The following is a 17,934-nucleotide window of genomic DNA, read 5'->3' as shown; positions in this document are numbered from 1 at the left end:
TGAACTTGAGAGATTCTAAATTCTGATCAGGTAACAGGGAAGAGCTAAATCAGACTCCATGTCTGATCTGTTTCATTGCCTTTAACCTTTGCTTTTCATTGCTTTTGTTATTATAATCATATATAAATGGCCTGCCTCAGGTAACCATGCCCACCTGTGAGTGGCTGCAAGAAAAAAGAAACTAACACATCCCCTCACGGAGGCTGGTCATTCCAGGAGATGTTTTGCAAGACTGATGGCCCTTTTGCTTTACTTCCTCACTGCCCCTCTCTCTCTGATTCTATAAAAGAAACTGGCATCCAGGCCCAGATAGGACGGTTTTTCAGAGACACTAGTCTGACACCTTCTCCGTCTGCTGGCTTTCCAAATAAAGTGGTATTCCTTGCCTCAACACCTCGCCTCTGATTCATTGGCCTGTCGTGCGGTGAGCAGAGCAAGCTTGGACTCGGTAACAATCACATAAGCTGGTATCTGAGTGTCTTTATGAGGATAGATGGTGTGAAATGTCGGACATTTAGTCCATCAGGACACCACTCCTACTTCGGAGACGGTGGGGAGTAATCTGGGTGTAAAAAAAGATGGGGGAAGGGCTTCCCTGGTGGCGCAGTGGTTGAGAGTCCGCCTGCCGATGCAGGGGACACGGGTTCGTGCCCCGGTCTGGGAAGATCCCACATGCCACAGAGCGGCTAGGCCCGTAAGCCATGGCTGCTGAGCCTGTGCGTCCGGAGCCTGTGCTCCGCAACGGGAGAGGCCACAACAGTGAGAGGCCTGCGTACCGCAAGGAAAAAAAAAAAAAAAGATGGGGAAGAGTGGTACTGGGGGAGTACAGATGGGTGGGGGAGGAGTTGAGGGGAGAAAAAGGCAGAGCTACACCAGGACAAATCTGCTTCTTGCCCACTTCCACCAAGGAAAACATAAATTCAAGACACCTCTCAGCCTAAATGGCAAATGGGATTTCAAATCTCAGAACTGTAACTTGGGACTTCCCTGGTGGCACAGTGGTTAAGAATCCGCCTGCCAATGCAGAGGACACGGGTTCAATCCATGGTCTAGGAAGATCCCACATGCCGCAGAGCAACTAAGCCCGTGCGCCACAACTACTGAGCCCACAGTCTAGAGCCCACGAGCCACAACTACTGAGCCCGTGTGCCACAACTACTGAAGCCCGTGCGCCTAGAGCCCGTGCTCCACAACGAGAAAAGTCACCGCAATGAGAAGTCAGTGCACCTCAAAGAAGAGTAGCCCCCGCTTGCCGCAACTAGAGAAAGCCCGCACGCAGCAACGAAGACCCAACGCAGCCAAAAACAAAAAACCCACCAAAAAACAGAACTGTAACTTAATAACTGTGTGACTCTGAGCAAGGGAAACCTTGCTGAGTCTGCACAGTCTGTAAAATGGAACTGAATACCTTCCTCACAGGAGGCTTCAAGTGTGCTGGTAACACTGTACATTCATCTGGATGGTGGTTATGTTGAAAAAAAAAATCACAGAGTTGTACGTTTAAGATTTGTGCATTGTTTTGTCTGTATTGTCGATTAAAAAAATATTCACAAACTAAAAGTTAGAGTTGTTTTATTTGGTCGCAATTTTTAGGACTTCAAGCCCAAAAGGCAGCATCTCAAGTAACACTGAGAGAACTGCTCCAAGGAGGCAAGGGGAGAGCTAGGATATATAGGAGCTTTGTAACAAAGGGCAGGTAGTCAGAACGTCATAAGATTACCGTTAATTAAAGAAAACCAGAAATCCCAAGTTAAGGAATTAGCGCTTTTCTATGCATGGGAAGATGCAAGAAAGGGTCTGGGCTCACTGAAATCATGCCTTTGCTATGCACCTCAGCTACCTGGGGCCAGTATCCTGTGTTTTCGTATCTTGAAATCAGGGATCACCTTAGGGAGTGGCTGCAGTCTGATGGCTGCTAGATGGCAGGTATTCTTTGTTTCCTTCCTAAATTCCCTTAGGGCTCACTAGCTCACCTTCGGTGGCGGCTGCACAGCTTCAATCGCTGATGATTGCGACATCCTTTGTTTCCTGATGTGGCAGGCAATATTCCATTTACCAGTATGCTATACTTCAATAAAAAGGCTTGCAGTAAATAAAATAAAAAAGAACATTCCCCTTCCAGAATTGTTGTGAAGACTCAATAAATTAATGTTTATACAGCCTAAATATACATAAACATAAATGCGCTGCCAGGGTCCACAGTCCGGATACAGAGAGCACTAACGTTTACCTCTTGAAGCCTGTAGTCCCAAGGTCTTCCCTGTTACTGTCAACCTCTGTGCTGCGGCTGTTCTTTGGATCTCAGTTTGCCTGACCAAATAATGGGACCAGCTTAGGTGTTTTCAGGGAACTTGGCCAACCCGGCTCTAAGGAAGAGAACAGATCAGAGTGGGGCCTGCAGTCCTTAGGGGGAGTCAACTTCATAAGTCACCACGTGGCAGCCGGGGTCTCCTCCCTCTGGCCGCAGAACGAGCAGAAGTTGCCCAGAGCGGCCTCGCGGCGGCGCGCGCTGCAATATGGGCCAGGCAGAGGCGCCCCCTGGCCCCGCCTCCGAGGCCGCTTACTTGGCCGTCGGCGCAGGCTTCACTCACCCGGGAGTCCTCCAAACTCGCGCTGTGGAGTATGCCCAGACTCCGCCAATCCACCCACCAGCATCCTGAGGAAGAGATAGTGCAGCCCCCCAGCTCAGGCGTCCACTCCCCAGCTTGTTTCTGGGGACAGGGGCGGGGTCCACCACTGCGCGTGATGTTGAATGCCCGGCCCCAGCCCCTCCTCTGGGAGGAGCTTCCTCCTCACCGGCAGACTTAAGTCCCGGTGTCCAATCTCAGGCCAGTTTTTTGCTGCTCACCAATACCGGAAGCTGAGGCCCATTGGGTCGCTAGCAGGGCACAGGACTGAGCTGAAAAGCCACACTTCCCTGCTAACGTCCTGTGCTCGTGCCGAGGTGAGTTTCTCTTCTGCTGCCCCATCTTTGTCGTAGTGGAGATGGCCTCGAATCTTCACTACAGATGTGTCCGCCCCCGGATTAGAGCGAAGAGCAAATGCTGAGGAGGCGGCCCGACTTGGTTTCTGATTTGAGCTTCCTCTTATTCGCTGAGTGATCTTGGATAAGTTCTGTTTCTCTGGACCTCAGTTTTCTCAGCGGTAAAATCTGTTCCTACATCAGAACTGTATGTAACAAGAGTTAAAGTGAGATAAAGCTCTTAAAGCTCCCAGCACATACTGTGAGTAAGTTTTGGTTGCCATCTTCCTTCTGTTTACCCACCAACACGATTTTTTCAGGAACCCCGGCTTTAATGTGGAATTGCAGAGACGCTTCTCATAAGTGGCAGGAGGGGTGTGGGTTCGCTTGCTTAGGCACCTGCCTTGGGTTTGGGAAAGCCAGGGCATGTTTTTCTGTTGACCCAGTGCTCTGTTAAAGTGAGACTGGAATCTGAACCTTCACCGGATGGGGTTAGTACAAATTAACTCTCCCTTCAGCCTGTCCATACTCTGGACTGCAGGACCTCCCTTAGAAGAGTCTTGATGATTCTGATCAGTCCTGTTACTTTTCCCAAGGTCTCAGTTTTCTTATCTGTAATACAAGAACAATCCGAGTATCATCCTTTCTGGAGTCACTGGGATTTTTTTTTTTTTCTTTTTACCGAAGATGATGGTAAATGCTTTGTTATTTTCCAGAGATGATTTTTTCCAGGTTATCCAAGAAGTAAAGGAAGAAGGTGATGGAGGCAGTGACTTTATCAAATGCCCCTCCTGCTGACAAGATCTCCCCCATTTGCCGCTGTGTGTGGGGTGGAGGAGGGAGCAGGCACTCTAGCAGCTACAGGTTTAGGTAGATGATAGGCCCTGACCTCAAGGAGTACCAAGATTTGTGAGGGAAAATGAACAAACAAATGCAGTGATGTGCACAACTGTCAGGACATGGGAGGAACCAGAAATTTAAACTGCTAGCTGAAGGGTGACCCGCAGTTAGCCAGGCAAGGGTGGGACTTGGGGAAGGAAAGTGTGCAGAGGCCTGGAGTCAAATATGGTGGCTGGTTCTGCAAAGCCTGGATTATGGAGTCTGAAATGAAGAGATGGAGAGATGGGGGAGGTGGGAGCCAGGTTATAAAGGGTATTACTAGGAAGTCTGGACGTTATCCTGAGGGTAGGAGAGATCTACTGGAAGAGATCCTGGGAATCACATGGTCAGATTTGGGGACTGCTTTGTGGGGAGAGGGGACACACCGGAAGCAGAGAGATCCCTGGTTCTGGGAGGGGTGGTCACAGCTAGAGCAGTGGCCCTGGAGTTGGACAGAGATAGGCTGGATAAAGATTTAGGAAGTATATATTCTTTTCACATACATCAAGAAGTCCAGGAAGTGTTATTGCAATCTTAGGTTTTACATTACAGTTTAGAGCAAACAGTGTCTTTTGTAATATTTACAAGTATTTACAGGATTTTTAATGCAGCCAGATAGACCAAATCTTGGCCACTGCTACATATTTAAGGTGGCTTTCCGTCCTGGCTTCTTCGAAACCAGAAGAAGAAGATAAACTCCCCCCCATCACCTGTCGAAACCCTAATCTGATAATACTCAGAAATGCCTCAAACAAACTGAAATATATTAGAGGGCTTTTTTAAGGCCCCCATGGATTATACTGTAGACCGGTTGTCTGGTTTGCTTTAACACTTGTCACCCAGGGCCTTGAGTCCCTGGTGAGATAGAGTATACGGAAAGAAGAACATGGTCAGGCACTGTGCAGAGTGCTTAAAATCTCATTAGAATGGGGGAGCTGAGATTCAAGCCCAAGTCTGTGCCACCCCAGAGCTTGAAATCTGTGCTGTGTTGCTGGATTTGATAAGTATACTTTTGGACATGTTGAGTCTCACTTATCTGTAGGATATACAGGTGGAGATGTCCAGAGGGAGGTGAATATATAGAACTGGGTTGGGAAGAATTAGTGATTAAGGTGATCACTGAAGACTTGAGCTTGACTAGGGAGTGAGAAGGGATTGAGGACAGAACCCTGAGGGACATCAATATTTATGGGGAGCAGAGAAGAAAGGCCCATCCAGCCAGGGAACACTCACATGAATACTGCTTCCTCTTCTTCCTGTGTTTTCAAGTTTCCTGTATCAAGGCAGCTCTAGAGCCCTCCTCTGAGAAAGGAAGACTGAGCCTCAGAGAGAAGGAACCTAGGCACTGACCTGGGAATAATAAAACCTGAATCCTGATACTACCCTCACCCGCCTCTCCCCACACACCCAGCTTTTCTCTCTTTTCCATCTAGAACCTCTCCCAAGATAACATGAGGGTTCTGAATTCTGCCAGAGGTCCAGCTAGGCAGATGCTGACAAGCTCAGAGCCTATTAATGCAGGGCTGGCTGAAAGGCTGTGGCACCAGGCAGAAGATGAGGAAGTCAGGAGCTGGTAGAGGATGGCTTCCTGTCCTAGAGGAAAACATCTGTCTTCTGCCTTCTGTTCTGTCCTTTGGAGCTCTTGTTCTTTGCAGATCTGTGTTTGCCGTTTCTACCTCTATGATTCCTGCCCCTCCAAGCCTTAGCCTTTTTTTTCCCAGAAACTGTTTATTTTCCGTCAACCTATTTCCATTTTAAGAGTTTGTGGAAGAACAGCTTAAGACCACTCAGTGGTTGTTCCTACCCACTCAGTGGCCTGAGCAGTGGGGAGCTGCAGACCAGTCTTCAGTGGCAGGCTGAGCACTCCAGTCTTCAGGAGGGAACTGCTGAATAGGCACAGGGCACCTGCACGCCTTGGGACCAGTCCGCCACCTCAAGGCTTAGCCTTTTTGGTTTTCAGTTTCACAAGCAAAAGAAAGGGAGAGGCAAGCATGAGGTTTTTTCCTTTTCCCCTGAGGCCAGGTTTTTGTTCACACTCTTCAGCCTGGCTGTAATTTCAGAGCCATCCCTTGTGTTCTGGTAAATCTGGGAGAGGTCAACAGGTCACGGGTTGAAGATCAAGCCCAGGAAACCAGCCACAGACCCTGGTAGCATCTAGCAGGCTAGTTCCTCCTGTGAAGTCCAGACATGTTTGCCTGATCCCTGGGCAGGTTGGTGTCCCTGGGAAGTTTGGTAATGAAGAGTGTTGCCTTCAGTGGTCTGTGGTTTGCTGCCCAGGTTGAACGTTTTTCTTTCTGTTTTTGTTTTAGCAGAAAGCGTAGTCTCCATAAGGTTATGCTAGACTATAAAATTCTTCCTGAGTCAGAAGTATTAGGAAAGACAATTTTGGTGTGTTGATTATAGTTACAACTTGTCCAGTTACCTGCTCTACCATAATACTCTTTTTTTAATAAGTTTATTTACTTATTTATTTATTTTTGTCTGAGTTGGGTTTTTGTTGCTGCGCACGGGCTTTTCTGTACCGTTGCGGCGAACGGGGGTGGGGGGGGCTACTCTTCCTTGCGGTGTGCGGGCTTCTCACTGCGGTGGCTTCTCTTGTTGCGGAGCACGGGCTCTAGGCATGCGGGCTTCAGTAGTTGTGGCTCGCGGGCTCTAGAGTGCAGGCTTAGTAGTTGTGGTGCATGGGCTTAGTTGCTCTGTGGCATGTGGGATCTTCCTGGGCCAGGGATTGAACCCTTGTGCCCTGCATTGGCAGGAGTATTCTTAACCACTGCGCCACCAGGGAAGTTCCCCATTTGGAGACTTCTGATTTTCTTAGCTCTCCAAGCAGGGTTGCTTCAATCACCCACCTGCTTCGTTCAGTTAGAAATTTTCATGTATCTATAATTTCCTGCTTTCTGCTGCATTGAAGTCCTGTGTCTAGTTCCTCTTCCTGGAAAGACTCTTACCCTTGACTCTTGGGACTGTCCCAACTCATTCTTAAAAGCCAGTGTCATTATTCCCTGGTTCTTGCCCTACAGAAGTCACTTGCTTTTCTGTAGCACAGTGTACATGCACATGTATTTTATAGGTCTGTGTTTACTTGCCTTTTCCCGCCTTTACCATCAGCTCCTCCTTGAATAGTTGGCTCTGCCACTTAGCTGTTGATTTGGGGCAAATAATTTTACCTCTCTGAGCCTGTTTTTTTCATCTAAAAAATAGTATACTTCCCTTGTAAGACCATACTCAGGCCTAGCAGCATGGCCAATCAGACCTCTGAAAGAGGGACTCAGAGTCTCTGTAGTTCTGACAACCTCCTGGGAACATTCATTTCATCCTTTGAAAAGGGACCCTTTCCTGAGCCAGTTCTGTCACCTGGTCTCACTTTGTCTCATAAAGGCCTTTGTCTGTCTTACAGTGGTTTGAGACCTCATGTAGTTAAGGCTGGGTACTTCTGGGAAGCCACCTCGCCTTTGTTTTTAGGTTTTAGAGCTCTTTAAGCAGAGCTTTAGCCTGATGGAAGAAGGGCATCCAGGCTGGTGGTCCCATTAGTGTTTGTCCAGGAGTTACTGGCTTTGCGTGGTTCCAGGCACCTTGTCTCAGCTCATAGGCATATACACATGACTCTGTGTTTTTTCTCCTATCACCCCTGTGCCCCTTTCCTGTTTTACAGGAGTCTTGATCAGTGGGCCCAAGCAACGGCACTGACCCCACACCATTCTCTTCCCATCTATGTTTCAGGGGGCAATGGCAGCTTCCTGTATCCTGCACACTGGACAGAAGATGCCCCTGATTGGACTGGGCACCTGGAAGAGTGAGCCTGGCCAGGTGAGGGATGGGAGGTTAGGAGGGGGGCTTCTTGCTCCTCTGCTCGAAAAAAGGCACTATTCAGGAGAGGGTGTCTGTGTTTTTTCTAGCAGCCCCCCCGCCTGCTGACTATACTTCACCTCAGGTGGGATGAGCCTGGAGGGCAGTGGGAAGAAACAAGGGAAGAAGGGACCAGCAGTGAGCACTTGGCTTCCACAGCTGATTCAGAGGAGTGGTTGAGGGGCCCAGCACTGCCTAGAGTGTAGGAAGGAGCCCTTTCCCTGACTGGACCTGCACTGCTGTGAAGGCATGGGACCCCTCTGTGCCTGGCCCTATGCTGACCCCTAATATGCCACTTATCACCCTGTGCCGTGATCATGTCTCCTGTTCCACGCTGGGTTCCTTGAGGCCAGAGGTACGCACACAGCAGGTATTAGGGTTTAAAGAATAACTAGGTCAACTGTTTAGACTGAAGGTCAGCAAACTTTTTCTTAAAGAACGAGGTGGTTAATAATTTAGATTTTGTTAGACAGTTTGCAAAATGGAGGTGATTATGTACTTATGTAACTATTTAAAAATATAAAAATCATTCTTAGCTCAAGGGCCAAAAAAAACCAAAAGAAAACTGCTAGAGTTTAGCAACCCCTGGTGTAGACCCTTCCAGCCCAGGGAGCCTAGGAGGGGAGACCTGTTTTTCTAGATTGACACAGGTAGAGATTCAGCTTGCACCTGGGGTGGAGCATCTCCTCAGGACTTGTTCCTTGTGCTTGGAATCTGAGTCAGAGTTTAGAGAAGTTTGGGAGGGACTCTGGCAAGGAGAATGGCCTCTTCTCTCTGGAATTTAGGCTGGTGTGGCTGGATGAACTCTGCCTTTTTTCCCTTTGCTTTCCTTCCTACAGCTGCCTAGGAGCCTGGTTCTGTAGGTAGGCACTGACATGGCCTGGGGCAAGTCCAGGAGCTAGATGAAGGCAGTTGGTGACAGCCAGAGCCAGAGCCAAGATTGGGGGCAGGGATGGAGGGGATGGGGAAGGGTATGGAGCGGCAGGAGTAGGGTCAGGTGTGAGGGGCATGTGTCTGGATAGTAAGAGCTACACCTAAATGGGGATCTTGAGTGGCAGGGGCCTGGCACCCTTGGTTCTGCTCCTAATGCTGTGTTAGTCTGGTTTTTAACAAATTGACTGACCTGTCCTCCTCCTTGGTGTCTGCTTTCTTCTCTTCTGGCGGGGGACTCTGGGCCCAGCTTCCATCTCACTTCTCTGCCTTCCTTCATTTTCTCCCCCCTCACCTCTTCTGCTCGCCTGAGCTCTCTTGGTCTACATGGCTTCCTAAGGGTCTCTCTCCATGTGGCTTTGCCCTGGGAACTATTTACCTATGTATCATGTTTCCCTAACCAGCTCCCCAGGGCTGGGGACCTGTCTCCATGACTACACTTCTGCCTTCTGTCCCGTGTCAATGTGTCCATCCACCTTCTGAACATCTAGATGAGAACACATTGTTTGTTTTAGCTGGGCCCTGCTGAGATTGCTTGGAAGGAACCTTGGAGGTTAGTGGGGTGGGGACAAAGGGTTTGGGGTCTCTGAAGAGACTTCTGGTCCCTGAGACTAGAGCCATCTTCTCACTTCCACTGCATGGATGACTGCAGTGGTAAATTCCTGCCCCCTCCCCGCATCAGTGACCCTCGGGAGGGCAGTTTCTGGTCCAGACCAACAGAGCTAAAACTTCTGCTTTTCTCACCTGGCAGGTAAAAGCAGTTATTAAGTATGCCTTGAGTATAGGCTACCGCCACATTGACTGTGCTGCTATCTACGGCAACGAGACTGAGATTGGGGAGGCCCTGAAGGAGAATGTGGGACCTGGCAAGGTGAGGACTGGGGTACAGAGGGGTGGGGTGAGAAAACTCAGAGGCTGGGGCTGAGGCCTGGCGAGAGGGATCTGGCATCAGCTTCCTTCTAATTCCTCTCCCAGAGGTGAGGGTGGGTGAGATTGGGTGCCCGTGGCTCTTCTAACTATGGACCCTGCCCCCTGTACTAGTTGGTGCCTCGGGAGGAGCTGTTTGTGACTTCCAAGCTGTGGAACACGAAGCACCACCCTGAGGATGTGGAGCCTGCCCTCCGGAAGACACTCGCTGACCTCCAGCTGGAGTATTTGGACCTGTACCTGGTGCACTGGCCTTATGCCTTTGAGTGAGCCTTGCCAGAGTCTTCATCCAGGGAATCAGGGGTTGGCAGAGTCATGTTAGTAACCTTTTGTAAGTCACAGTAGCAGAACAGGAGAGGAACACTCAGCCTTTTCTACTACAGTTTAGCTACAAAAAAGGAGTGCAGCCTCACATGGTGTGTATCCTAGGGGGTACATGGGTGGTCCCTCCTGCTGCCTTTGTACATTTGGGAAACGTACTAGCTTCTGCTGACCTAGGCCCTGGGGTTGCAGTAGAGTAAGCTCCCACAGAGGGTGTGAGAGGAGCCGACCATCAGCTCTGTGCTCTGTGCTTGAAGAAGGCTGCAGGGGCATGCAACTCCCCGAGGTGAAAGGAGTTAAGGAAGACTTTCCAGAGGAGAGGAGATATAATGTGTCTAGGAAGAAGAAGAGGGGGGATGGGCATTCCATATAGAGTTAACACTTGGGTTATGACCTGGAAAGGTGAAAAACCATGCTTGTTTCTCATTCTTGGCCCTTTACCCTTTCTGGGCTTGGATCATGGGATGTAGCATGGCTAGACGGGCAGGTAGGCAGGAGCCTGGCATTTGTGCCCACAGCGGGGGGGCCATCTTTCACTCAGGCGGGGTGACAACCCCTTTCCTAAGAATGCTGATGGGACTATACGCTATGACTCCACCCACTACAAGGAGACCTGGAAGGCTCTGGAGGCACTGGTGGCTAAAGGGCTGGTGCGGGCACTGGGCCTGTCCAACTTCAGCAGTCGGCAGATCGATGATGTGCTCAGTGTGGCCTCTGTGCGCCCAGCTGTCCTGCAGGTGAACACAGCAAAGATCAGTTGGTTTGGGGGCAGTGTGTGTGTGTGTGTGTGTGTGTGTGTATGTAAATGAGCATGAGTGAGCAGATGATGGGTCTACTTCAGAGAGATGGCTAGAAAGTTGTCAGAAGTGTGGTGCAGAAATCCTCTGCTTAAGGAAGGGCATTGAAGTGTGGGAAGAGAATGAAATAGTGGAAAACTGTCTAGAGAGTGAGAAAAGCAGGTTGAGGGGAAGCAGGGGGTCAGCGATGCAGGGTTGGTCAGGATGTGCATGTCTGGGTGGGGCCAGCAAGCTGGCTGTGGCCAGCTCATGATGATAGGTTGTTTCTTGGCTCAGGTGGAATGCCACCCATACATGGCTCAGAATGAGCTGATTGCCCACTGCCGAGCACGTGGCCTGGAGGTGACTGCTTATAGCCCCCTGGGCTCCTCTGATCGTGCTTGGCGTGATCCTGATGAGCCTGTCCTGCTTGAGGAACCAGTGGTCCTGGCACTGGCTGAAAAGCATGGCCGGTCTCCAGCTCAGATCTTGCTCAGGTATGAGCAATCTTGGGGAAAGACAGTCAGGTTAGGGAGGAGGCTTCTGGGTTGGGAGGCAAGGGTTGAGCGGTTCCTTATCCAAATGCCTGGATGAGGCTGAGAATCCTGCCGTGTCATCTGGGGAGAGGCCACTCTGAGGCATGTTCCCTATTCCAGTGAGGCTCAGGGGTTCCAGGAGCTCAGAGAAGGCTGCATGGAGGACCAAAAAAAAAAAAAAAGTGCTTATGTGTACTGACTCCACTTCCTCATCTATACCTCAATTCCCCACTCAGGTGGCAGGTCCAGCGGAAAGTGAGCTGCATCCCCAAGAGTGTCACACCTTCCCATATCCTTCAGAACATCCAGGTACTTGGTGATGTGTCTGTCCTGTCTTCTTTAGTCCATTGGGACACAGTCTGGCCCTGACTCTGTTTGGCTAAGAAGGCATTGTTCTGGAATCCCAACTTCCACTCGCAAAACTGGCTTTCCTGACCACCCGCCCCCGCCTCCCATCCCCAGGTGTTTGACTTCACTTTTAGCCTGGAGGAGATGAAGCAGCTGGATGCCCTGAATAAAAATTTGCGATTCATCGTGCCCATGCTTACGGTGAGTGTGTATCACCCCCACAGAGGCAGGGAATATGAGATTTGGGGCAGGATTCTGCCCTAAGTCTGGCCTCAACCTTCCTGGTCACAGGATGTTGTTGTTGGTAGGATTGCTGTCCTGGACACAGTGGGCTCTTTTTTCTTTACTGAGCTCCGGGAAGTAGTCTGGGTGAGGGATAAGGCATGTAGCCTGTGAGTTCCAGTCCTGCATCTCGATACCTTGTAACCTAGAACAAGTTATTTAACTTCTCCAACCTTCAGCTTCCTATGTGTAAAAAGATCCCAGTTCCTGACACATAACAATTACCAGTAAATGATATGAATGGGACATTCTCAACCTTGTTAGAGGTTTCCCTGTTGCACATAGGGAAATAAAGAGTTCATTATCCCAGCTGAGACTGCAAACTCTTAGGGGCAGGGTCAGCCACGTACCAGGCTGTGGGTTTGGTGCTGGAATGCTCTTGGTACTGTGGCATTCTCTGAGGCCCTAGCCTCAGTCAGTGCCATCTGTCATAGTGCTGTACACAGGTGAGGCTGTTGAGTAAGATTCTTGGGAAAAGATGTTCTGGGTCTTTGGAATGTCAGCTCCTACTAATGGAGTCATCTGTTTCTCTTTCCAGGTGGATGGGAAGAGGGTCCCGAGAGATGCAGGTCACCCTCTGTACCCCTTCAGTGACCCATATTGAGACCACAGCTTCCTGGCTTCCTTTTCATCTCTCCAGCTATAACGTCCTGCCATCCCCAGAAAGAAGGAGTTAATAAAGCCATTGGAGTATCCATCCATGATACTTGCTTGTCTTATTTGTCTGGTCAGACCTGATATGGAAACAGTTTCTTTTACGGATGCTGGGTGTGACCTGCCATGAGTCCAAACTCCCTTATCTTTCTTGATTCTGGAGAAACCAGTGTGTAGCTGAATTCCATGTCCGCCTTCATAAATTATAAGGTGTATTAGTGGAGTAGCGCCACCTAGAGGCACCTCTTAGCACTACATGCCATCCCAGTGTAGTTTTAGTGAGAATGCCAAAAATTGGTCACTTACGGACTGAGATCAGGGCAGCGAGAATCCTGTGGTTTCTTCACACTTCTGGGCATGGGTCTTGAGTTCCTGCATCCCGCTTAGATTTAAGAATATGAAGAGCCAACAAAACTTACATTCTGAAGTTTGGGAGTCCCAGCTTGGAAAATCAGCAAAACTGGGGACAGGGTCTTTTTATCTCAGACACTATAGTCAGTGTGCATAGGCTACCTGAAAGAGGCAGAGTCACCACCAAAGTTTGTCACTGTACCTAAGGTCCTATCTTATATATTTTGTGGTCCCACTAGAGACTGAAGTTTTGGGTTTTTAGGAGGGTTTTTGGAAAATCCCTCTAAACTCCGGTCACACAAAACTCATTTTAGTTTTCTAGTTGAACCACTGCTCTTCATTCAGAAAATATTTATGGAGTACTTGGTCACGATGCGAGACCCTGGGGATATAGCTATAATCAAGACACATAGGTCCCTACAGTTTACTTGAGACAGACTAAGTAATGGTGTAATTAGTTTAATTACAGTTGGAAGAAGTGCTATGAAAAAGCGCAGAGTGAGAAGCTTACTGATTTAATCGGCTGAGCTCTGAAGGATGAGTAGAGAATAATTAGTTAAAAGAGGTGAGAGTGGTAATAGTGTTCCATGCAAATTGGATAGCCTTGAAACTGAAAGAAGTTGTTGGAAAAACCTAAAGAAAAGTCTTTGTGACAAACTGAAAGTGAGCAGGGGTGGAATGGCATGAAATAATGCTGGAATAAGGTAGGGACCTGGTGATGTAAGGCCTAGGAGACTGGATTAAGACTTTAGGTTTTTAATTTTATTTAATACATTTATACATTTATTTATTTATTTTTGGCTGCGTTGGGTCTTTGTTGCTGCGCGGGTTTTCTCTAGTGTCAGAGAGCGGGGTCTATTCTTCGTTGCGGTGCGCGGGCTTCTCATTGTGGTGGCTTATCATTGTGGAGCACGGGCTCTAGGCGCGCGGGCTCCAGTAGCTGTGCCTTGTGGGCTCTAGAGCGCACGGGGTTAGTTGCTCCGTGACATGTGGGATCTTCCCGGACCAGGGCTCAAACCTGTATCCCCTGTATTCGCAGGTGGATTCTTAACCACTGTGCCAGCAGGGAAGTCCAAGACTTTAGGCTTTTTAATCCTGAATGAAGCAGGAAGCCATGTAAGAGTTTTGAGCAGGAATAACATGGCATGATTTGTGTTTTAGAAGTACAGTACTAGTGCAGTGGGGAAAATGGATTAGTAGGATAAAAAGTGGTTGTAGGGGGGCTTCGCTGGTGGCGCAGTTGGTTGAGAGTCCACCTGCTGATGCAGGGGACACGGCTTCGTGCCCCAGTCCGGGAGGATCCCACATGCTGCGGAGTGGCTGGGCCCGTGAGCCATGGCCGCTGAGCCTGTGCGTCCGGAGCCTGTGCTCCGCAACAGGAGAGGCCAAGTGGTTGTAGGGAGGCATGTTGGAAGTTAGTCTTTTTATTTTATTTTATTGAAATATAGTTGATTTACAATGTGCCAGTCTCTGCTGTACAGCAAAGTGACTCAGTTATACACATACATTATTATTTTAAATATTCTTTTCCATTATGGTTTATCACAGGATATTGAATATTGTTCCCTGTGCTATACATTAGGACCTTGTTGTTTATCGATTCTAAATGTAATAGTTTGCATCTACCAACCCGAGAAGTTAATCTTTTGTCTGTGGTCCTTTCTACCTGGAACAATCCACCTGTTAGCCTACTGTTGGATGAACATCTATTACTTAAACATTCAGTTTAGCTGTCACTTCCTCTGGAACATCTTTCCTGATCTCACCTTCCCCAGGTGGCTTGCTATATGATTTCATAGCTCCCTTATACCCTTTCACCATCCAACTTTCCACAGTTATGAGGTAACATGAGTTTGAAATGTATTAGTTTGTTGGGGCTGCCATAGCAGTACCACAGAGTGGGTGATTTAAACAACAGAAATTTGTTTTCTTTCAGTTCTGGAAATTAGAAATCTGAGATCAAAGCATCAGCAGGATTGGTTCCTTCTGAGTGGCATAAGGGAAGGGTTTGTTCCAGGCCTCTCTCCTTGGCTTGTAGATGGACATCTTCTCCCTGTGTCTTTACATTGTCTTCCCTCTGTGCACATCTGTGTCCAAATTTCTTTTTTTGTTTCTTTGTTTTGTTTTGTTTTTTGGCTGCACCACATGGCTTGCAGGATCTTAGTTCCCTGACCAGGGATCAAACCTGGGCCCCAGCAGTGAAAGTGTGGAGTCCTAACCGCTGAACTGCTAGGGAATTCCCTGTGCCCAAATTTCTTATAAGGCTGTCATATTGGATTAGGGCCCATCCTAATGATCTTATTTTAACTGAAGACCCTGTCTCCGTATACAGTTACATTCTGAGGTACTAGGGGTTAGTACTTAAGTATATGATTTTGAGGAGGGAGGACACAATTCAGCTCATATCAGGAAGTGAAAGTTGTAATAACATCAAATTATTCACTAATAAGTTGACTACTTAGAAATTATTCTTAACTCAAACATCTCACCTTGCTTAACATTAGCATTTCTCTGTTGACATCTTTGTCTAAATCACTGGGCAGTACAGTGCACATCCAATGAAAAGTGAAATTGCAAATCTTGCAAAAATTAACAGTACTTTATGAAGCAATGGAAGTGATGTTAGAAACTTAACACATCATACCCAAAGCTATCGAAAAGTGAAGATCTGACAGTTAATTGGGAAAGAAAATCAAAGATGAAGACACTAGACTTCAAAAGAGGATATTTGGCTTATCAAAGTATTAAGGAAGGCCTTTGGGAAAACTATGAAGTTCTTAAGTATTTTTGCAAAAAGGATTCTTTATATGATTGTTTTGAGTAAAAGACCACAAACTCAGATTTTAAAATGAGATTTGCCTTTATAAGACTACATTCTAGAGGAAGGGAGTGCTTACCAGCCAGAGGCTAGCACCACCACACTCCAGTTCCTTACATCAAAATTTTTTGTACACAAGTACAATCTAAGACCCCTTTCAGAAACTGCCCTGCAGTCTGCAGGGAGGAGGGGATATCTCACAGTCAAGTAGGAAAACTGAGACCTTGTGACATTATGTAGGAGAGAGAATATGAACCTTGTAGTCAAAGTCTGGCAAACTAACAGATAAACAAGGTCCTACTGTATAGCACAGGGAACTATATTCAATATCCTGTGATAAACCATAATGGAAAAGAATGTAAAAAAAAAAGAACGTATATGTGTGTATAACTGAGTCATTTGCTGTACAGCAGAGATTGGCACACCATTGTAAATCAACTATACTAAAAAAATAAAAAAGTCTGGCAAACCAAAAAAGAATACTTGGTGAAAGGGGACTGATAACATACATATGAAAGAGGTCACAGTATTTGTCCAGGAAAATGTGATCTATGAAGGAGTCCTGATATTTGTCCAAAGAATTAAAACATTGAAAATCACTTTATTGGTTTATTGGAGATGTTAACTTCTAGAATGTTCATGACAAGTTCCGTTGATTTTCCTCTTTGAGGATCATCTGCACTTTGACATCTGTATATTCATAAGGCTATAAATATGCCTGTCCAGATGTGTCTTTGTTTTGTTTCACTACCTCTTGGGCCTTTGGCCTTTTGAGGTTTTAATAGGTTGTTTTATACAACATGACAAGCAAGCCTCAGCTAGTATAATGAATACATGGAGAGCATATATTTTTGCCAGGATAATTAACACACATTTAATTACATTTAAATCTCATTCTGTTTCATTTCCCTACATCCAGGATCTACCTGAATTAATTAAACAGTTGCTTCTCTCTCAATGGAGTGGAGAACCAAGACTGTTTCTTTAATTTTAGGGATGTTTCTTTCTAATTCACTTTATAGTTTAATGACTTGTGTTGACAACAGTGTAAACATCACCTTGAGCTATCATCATGAGGTCAAGAGCCATTCAATTCTGCCACAACAGAGGTAGATGATACTTCTATTTGTGGAGATCCAGGGTGTCATTTTTTGCATTAAAGCTTTACTCTAGTATTCCAGAGATATTAACATGACTTGTGCTGGCCAATGGAAAAAAAAGTGATTATGTGTTGGTTCCGGGTGAAAGCTTTAAGAACAAGTGTGAGTTCCAACATATTCTCTCTTACCCTCTGAAACAGTGACAAGCAATACTCTATATTATTTATGGTTGCTGTTCCATCAGCTTGAGACCCAGAATGAGGATGACACAGAGCAAAGCCTCCAGCTGACCTGAGATGAAAATATAGTAAGAGTGGAAACTGAATCTTATTGAATGAAGCCACTGACGTTTTGGGTTTACTTGCTACCACAGCAAAAATTACCCTGTCTTTTTTTTTTCTTAATTAAAAAAAATTTTATTTATTTATTTTGGCTGCGCCGGGTCTTAGTTGCAGCATTTGGGATTCTTAGCTGCGACGTGCAAACTTCTTAGTTGCGGCGTGCATGTAGGATCTAGTCCCCTGACCAGGGATGAAAACTGGGCTCCCTGCCTTGGAAGTGTGGCGTCTTACCCACTGGGCCACCAGGGAAGTCCCTACCCTGTCTTAATTAGTACAGTTAGCTAATATTTTATTTATGATGTATGCAGTGACATTCATAAGTGAAAGGGGCTTACAGTTTTATTTTTTATATTTTCCTATTTCTGGAATCAAGACTACATTACCTTTGGGACTTCCCTGGAGTTGCAGGGGTTAACACTCTGTGCTTCCACTTCAGGGGCATGGGTTCAATCCCTGGTCAGGAAACTAAGATCCCACATGCTGTACTGCACGGCTTAAAAAAATAAAAAAGACTACATTGGGACTTCCCTGGTGGTCCAGTGGTTAAGAATCCGCCTGCCAATGTAGGGTACACGGGTTCGAGCCCTGGTCCAGGAAGATCCCACATGCCGTGGAGCAACTAAGCCCGTGCGCCACAACTACTGAGCCTGTGCTCTAGAGCCCGTGTGCCACAACTACTGGGCCCGCGTGCCGCAAACTGAAGCCCGCGTGCCGCAACTACTGAAGCCCGCGTGCCTAGAGCCCGTGCTCCGCAACAAAAGAAGCCACTGCAATGAGAAGCCCGCACACTGCAAGGAAGAGTAGCCCCCGCTCGCCGAAGCTAGAGAAAGCCTGCGTGCAGCAACAAAGACCCAAAGCAGCCA

General features: G+C 47.4%; 2 protein-coding genes across 2 annotated transcripts in view; one reads left to right on the top strand and one right to left on the bottom strand.

Moving 5' to 3' along the window:
- The window catches only part of PRDX1 (peroxiredoxin 1), a 45,362-nt gene extending 42,653 nt beyond the window's left edge, over positions 1–2,709 (bottom strand). Inside the window, exon 1 of the mRNA XM_082833921.1 lies at positions 2,592–2,709. Coding sequence (XP_082690047.1) covers positions 2,592–2,655 — 64 coding nt within the window. The 5' untranslated portion in view covers positions 2,656–2,709. The remainder of the gene's footprint in view (positions 1–2,591) is intronic.
- A 144-nt stretch (positions 2,710–2,853) lies between these two features.
- On the top strand, positions 2,854–12,500 carry AKR1A1 (aldo-keto reductase family 1 member A1). Its single transcript, XM_082832978.1, has 9 exons — positions 2,854–2,944; positions 7,562–7,648; positions 9,369–9,488; positions 9,659–9,810; positions 10,407–10,602; positions 10,939–11,138; positions 11,414–11,486; positions 11,640–11,726; positions 12,346–12,500. The coding sequence occupies exons 2-9, from the start codon at positions 7,568–7,570 to the stop codon at positions 12,409–12,411; spliced, it is 975 nt and encodes a 324-aa protein (XP_082689104.1). The 5' UTR covers positions 2,854–2,944; positions 7,562–7,567; the 3' UTR covers positions 12,412–12,500.
- Positions 12,501–17,934: the final 5,434 nt, after the last annotated feature.

The sequence above is a fragment of the Leucopleurus acutus genome, assembly GCF_964270905.1.
Source record: "Leucopleurus acutus genome assembly, chromosome: 2".
NCBI classification, from domain to species: domain Eukaryota; kingdom Metazoa; phylum Chordata; class Mammalia; order Artiodactyla; family Delphinidae; genus Leucopleurus; species Leucopleurus acutus.
This window is presented reverse-complemented; position numbering and strand designations above follow the sequence as displayed.

Bases quoted from the DNA above. Each gene is read 5' to 3' on its own strand.
- AKR1A1 (XM_082832978.1), top strand. From the start codon at position 7,568: ATGGCAGCTTCCTGTATCCTGCACACTGGACAGAAGATGCCCCTGATT. The intron at 10,603-10,938 runs GTGAACACAGCA...TTCTTGGCTCAG, and splicing joins TGCGCCCAGCTGTCCTGCAG to GTGGAATGCCACCCATACAT. The intron at 11,487-11,639 runs GTACTTGGTGAT...TCCCATCCCCAG, and splicing joins ATATCCTTCAGAACATCCAG to GTGTTTGACTTCACTTTTAG.